General features: G+C 35.4%; 1 protein-coding gene across 1 annotated transcript in view; it reads left to right on the top strand.

Moving 5' to 3' along the window:
- The window catches only part of LOC103609719 (CD109 antigen-like), a 33,722-nt gene that overhangs the window by 1,667 nt on the left and 26,039 nt on the right, over positions 1–6,016 (top strand). Inside the window, exon 2 of the mRNA XM_008594011.1 lies at positions 4,791–4,872. Within this exon, the coding sequence (XP_008592233.1) occupies positions 4,791–4,872 (82 nt within the window). The remainder of the gene's footprint in view (positions 1–4,790; positions 4,873–6,016) is intronic.

The following is a 6,016-nucleotide window of genomic DNA, read 5'->3' as shown; positions in this document are numbered from 1 at the left end:
AAATGTGGTGAGGGCTTGGCCTCTTTGGAAAGATAAGCTTTATTTTATTATTATTATTATTATTTTTATAAAGATGACCAGTAAGGGGATCTTAAACCCTTGACTTGGTGTTGTCAGCACCACGCTCAGCCAGTGAGCCAACCGGCCATCCCTATGTGGGATCCGAACCCTTGGCCTTGGTGTTATCAGCACCGCACTCTCCCGAGTGAGCCACAGGGCCGGCCCAAAACATTCTTTCATATAGTAAGTAGGTGTACCATTCTGAATTTCCTCTAGCAGTGAATGAGTACTGTTTTCCTCATAGCCCATTCAACAGAATGAGTGTTCAAACTTTTGAATCTTTGGTAATCTGATGGGTGAGAAATGGTATCTCAGTGTAGGTTTAATTTGCATTTCTCCTATTAGGAAGTTGAACATTTTTTCACATATTAAAGTCTATCTTTATATTTTTGTCTTTTATGACTTGTCTGTTCTTGTCTTTTGTTTACTTTTTTCTACAGGACTTTAAAAAATCTTTTTCTTTAAATTTAAAAAAGTTCTTTGTATATGTATATATATAATATTAAATATAAACATGTAAAAAATATTATACACCATGATCAAGTGGGATTCATACCAGGGATGCAAGGATGGTTCAACATACACAAATCAATAAATGTGATACAGCACATCAATAAAAGTAAAGGACAAAAACCATATGATCATCTCTATAGAAACAGAAAAAGCTTTTGATAAAATTCAATATCTCTTCATGATAAAAGCTCTCCATAAATTAGGTGTAAAAGGAAAGTATCTCAACACAATAAAAGCCATATATGAAAATACACAGCTAACATTATCCTCAATGGGGAAAAGTTAAAAGCTTTTACTCTAAAAACAGGAATAAAACAAGGATGCCCACTCTCACCACTCTTATTTGACATAGTACTGGAAGTTCTAGCCAGAACAATTAGGGAAGAGAAAGGAATAAAGGGCATTTAAACTGGAAAAGAGGACGTTAAATTGTCCCCGTTTGCAGATGATATGATCTTATATAAATAGAAGAACCTAAAGACTTCACCAAAAGTCTCTTAGAATTGATAAACAAATTCACTAAAGTTGCAGAATATAAAATCAATATACGAAAATCAGTACTGTTTCTATACATCAATGATGAACTAGTGGAAAAAGAAATAAAAAAACCAATCCTATTTGCAGTAGCTAGCAACGAAATAAAGTACCTAGGAATAAATTTAATCAAGGAGGTGAGAGACCTCTACAAAGAAAATTATAAAACACTGATGAGAGAAATTAAAGAGAACACACACAAAAATGGAAAGACAATGCATGTTTCCATGGATTGGTAGAATTAATGTGAAAATGACCATATAGATTCAATGCAATCCCTATCTAAATACCAATAACATTCTCCACAGAAATATAAAAAGCAATCCTAACATTTGTATGGAACAACAAAAGATCCTGGACAGCCATAGCAATCCTGAGTAAAAAGAAGAAAGTGGAAGACATTACACCACCCGCTTTCAGAATATACAAAGCCATAGTAACCAAAACAGCATGGTACTGGCATAAAAACAGACACATGGACCAACAGAACAGAATATAGAACACAGAAATAAATCCATGTATTTACAGCCAACTGATCTTTTACAAAGGTACTGAGAACACACATTGGGGAAAGGACAGCCTCTTCAATAAAGTGCTGGGAAAACTGGATTTCCACATGCAGAAGAAAGAAACTAGACTCCTATTTCTCACCAATATTCCAAAATCAACTCAAAATGGATTAAAGATTTAAATGTAAGTCCTGAGATTATAAAACTTCTAGAAGGAAACACAGGGGAAATGCTTCGGGATGTAGGACTGGGTAAAGATTTTATGAATAAGACCTCAAAAGCACAGGCAACAAAAGCAAAAGTAAACAAATTGGATTTTATCAAACTAAAGAGCTTTTGCACAGCAAAGGAAACAATCAACAGAGTGAAAACATGCAGAATGGGAGAAAATAGCTGTGAAGTATGCATCTGACAAGGGACTAATATCCAGAGTACACAAGGAACTCAAACAACTCAGCAGTAAAAAAACAAATAATCTGATTTAAAATGGGTAAAGGAGCTGAAAAGACATTTCTCAAAAGAGACATACAAATGACCAAAAGGCATATGAAAAAATGCTCAACATCACTAATGAGAGAAATGCAAATCAAAACCACATTGAGATATTATCTTACCCCAGTTAGACTGGCTATTATAAAAAAGACAGAGAATAACAAATGCTGGTGAGGATGTGAAGAAGGGGGAACCCTTATACTTTGCTGGTGGGATTGTAAATTAGTACATTATGGAAAACAGTGTGGAGGTTTCTCAAACAACCACAGATAGAACTGATATAAGATCGGGCAATCCCACTACTGGGTATACACCCAAAGGTAAAGAAATCATCATGTTGAAGAGATACCTGCACTCCCATGTTTATTGCAGCTCTGTTCACAATAGCCAAGATATGGAACCAAACTAAATGTCCATCATCGGATGACTGGCTAAAGAAAACATGGTACATATACAAAATGGAATACTACTCAGCCATAAAAAAGAATGGAATTCTGCCATTCATAGCAGCATGGATGAGCTTGGAGAAAATTATGTTAAGTGAAATATGGCAGGCACATGAAGAGAAATACTGCATGTTCTTACTCATATGTGGGAGCTAAACCTCCCACTCCCAATCAATCAATCAATCAATAAAAAAAAATACATACATACACACATACACTAGATAGGAAAAATAAGTTCTATTGGTGTACAGTTGAGACAGGCATCTATAATTAACAATAATTTATTGCATGTTACCAAACAAACAGAAGAGAGGAGATCAAATGTTCACCTCACAAAGAAATGATCAAGTTTTGCAATTATGAATATGCTAATTACCCTGGTTGATCATCACACATTGTATACATGTATTGAAATATAACTGTATCCCATACATATGTACAATCAATACCTTTCAATAAAAAATTAAAAAGTTCTTTATATGCGTATATAGAATATACACATATAAATAAAATTAATATATTAATATTATTTGTATTAGCTATTTGTCTATATTACATGTTGCAAATATTTTCTTTTAATTTGTTATTTGTTATTTGTTTTTTAATCTCACTTATAATATGTTTTACCATGGAAAAGTTTACAGTTTTTTCTTATCGTCAGATTTATCAGTTTTTTATTTTATCACGTATGGTGCTTAGAAAGCCTTTTCCTACCATTAGAGATTAATGCCTATTATTTATTGAGAACTTGCCATGTAAAAGGAACTATAATAAGAACTTTTTATGTATTATCGTGTTTAATCATTGAAGCAGCTTTGTGAACTACTAGGAGACAATGGTTTTGGATCCAGATAGACCTTGGCTAATTCCTAGCTTCACTCCTTACCAGCTGTGTGACCTTACACATGGTGTTTGTATGTTTTAAGTACCAGCTTTATCATCTGTAAAAAGGGGATTATAACAGCATCTACATCATAGGGTTATTGTAAGAATTACCTGCGTTCATACCTCCAAGGGGCTTTGAACAGTTTCTGACACCTGGTCAGTGTTGAATAAAAGTTGGCTATGTAATTACTGTACTGTTTTGTTAGGCAATTTACGTTTTGTTAGGCAATTATGAATAATTACTTGTAGTTATTGGTACTTCTAAAATATGGTATTTGTAAAGTAAAATTTGTTAATTACTAGAATTTACTGGGGATCAAATTCAGTATTTTACAGATGAGTACCGTAGCCATGCTGCAAAGCTCATACTGTGCATCCTCACCTGCGAATAGTGGAATCCTGTAATTTTCAGGGAGCATTCTGTATTATCAGAGAGTCACTGATAATGTCTTGAGCTGGAGATGTTCCTGCTTATGCTTGCCTTTTAATCATAAATTATTGCTATTTTAACTTCATTTGCAGCAAGTTATTTTACTGTGGGTGTTTGCTGAATCCTATAGAGTTTGGCCTATGATTTCTCAGTCACAAAACTTTGAGATCTTTGGTCTGTATTACTCTGCAAATATGAAACATCTGTCTTTTATTTGCAACCACTTATTAGCAACCATTGCTTTGCAAATATGAAGCATCTGCTTTTATTAGAGCAAATATATGAGACTTCACCCTTTCCCCAATTTACTTCTATAGCAATACTTCATTACCACCACCACGTACTTTTTCTTCTTTTTTAGTGGAAATGTGGTATGGTAGACAGACCAGTTGGTCTTTTGGTATACCTCAGTTGGTCATGGCCAAAAAAAAAGAGCCATTTTCTCAGATTAACATTTTCCCCTCTCTATTGCTGTCCTAAAAATAAAAGGTATTTTTACTTTTACTGTGGCCTTAAACTTTAATTATGATACTCCTGATAGTATTTTTCTTAGGTAGCAAACAATTTTAGATGACTAAGCATTGAAACCATTGTGGTGAACACTGGATAGTTAAATAAAACTCTACCTTTAATTTGCTTGCTTCTGAGTGGTTAGAAGTGCCATACATGCCATAGTATTCTTTTGAATTTACTTTAATTGGGGATATCACATTTCTTAAATTTTGTATTATGCTTGAAAAGTCCTGGTATTTTAAACTTCCTACAGAACTTAATATAGAAAGTACTCATTATTAGAGGTTGGTTGGATGTCTTCTTCTTTCCCCTTCTCTGTCCATATTTCCTCAATATGAAGAATGATTAGAAACTTTCAATCATTGCAAGTTGATTACATTGAATTTCTGTCCATTTTCGTGCCTTCAGGTTACCAGAGAGAACTTCTCTATCAAAGGGAAGATGGCTCTTTCAGTGCTTTTGGGAATGATGACCCTTCTGGGAGCACTTGGTAAGTATTTTTGCCAACTGAACGAATCTGTCATAGAATGGGCTTTCACTAGGTCACAATGGCCGTGAAATTGACAAACACTGTCTCTGTGTATAGACTTGAAGGCTGCTTTTTCTATAGTCGGGCCGTAAAAGAGATTATCCTTTTTAAATATTTTTAAATATTAACAAATCAGATGTTTTTATGTGGGAAACCTAAGTCACAAATCTTTTTTGTTTTTTTCTTCTTTCTCTAAAAGATGACCGGTAAGGGGATCTCAACCCTTGACTTGGTATTGTCAGCACCATGCTCTCCCAAGTGAGCCACAGGCCAGCCCTCTAAGTCATAAATCTTTGTGTGTGGGAAAAGCTGCAATAAAAATACCTTATGATGATAGTACAACTAACAAGAAAATCGGTTATTGTGACGTAATTCTTTCCGTAATCTGACATGATTAGCACAAGTGTGTTAATGCAGTCAATGCAGTTTCTTTAAGTTTTTTTTGGAAAAACAAACAATGATAGAATTAAGTAATGAACATCCAGTGTTTCTTCCAGAATGGAATCTCCCTGTGTGGCTGGTGTTGGACAATTAATCACTCTCCTTGCACTATCTTCAATTTCATATTTCATTCAGAAAAAGATTGTCAAACTGTATCAGTAGGTTATACTAGGTGTGCTGGCGTAACAACCTGCTAAATCTCAGTAGCTCATTGACAAGGAAGGGTTCTTTCTTGTTCATGCTGCATTTCCACTGTGGGTCAGCAGGGGGCTCTGCGGTCTTTGCTTCAGCTGCCACCATCTCACTCAACCTGCTAAATCTCAGTAGCTCATTGACAAGGAAGGGTTCTTTCTTGTTCATGCTTCATTTCCACTGTGGGTCAGCAGGGGGCTCTGCGGTCTTTGCTTCAGCTGCCACCATCTCACTGGCTCAGCAGGAGGCTCTGGGCAGGCCACAGCCGGGAATGAGAAGGCTGGATTCTCTAGCACTGGCAATTAGATATTTCAGCCTGAGTGTAACACTTCGACCCACTTTATCATTATCAGAGCTGGCCACTTGGCCATGCCTAACTTCAAGGGGGCAGAGAAGTGAATTCCTTTGTGTACCCAGAGTAAAACAGAACTGGATATTATTGAATATTAGTAAGTTTACCACACTAAGCCTT

The sequence above is a fragment of the Galeopterus variegatus genome, unplaced genomic scaffold, assembly GCF_000696425.1.
Source record: "Galeopterus variegatus unplaced genomic scaffold, G_variegatus-3.0.2 Scaffold9989, whole genome shotgun sequence".
Taxonomy (NCBI): Eukaryota; Metazoa; Chordata; class Mammalia; order Dermoptera; family Cynocephalidae; genus Galeopterus; species Galeopterus variegatus.
The sequence above is the reverse complement of the archived record's forward strand: the minus strand, read 5'-3'. Positions and strand labels throughout refer to the sequence as shown.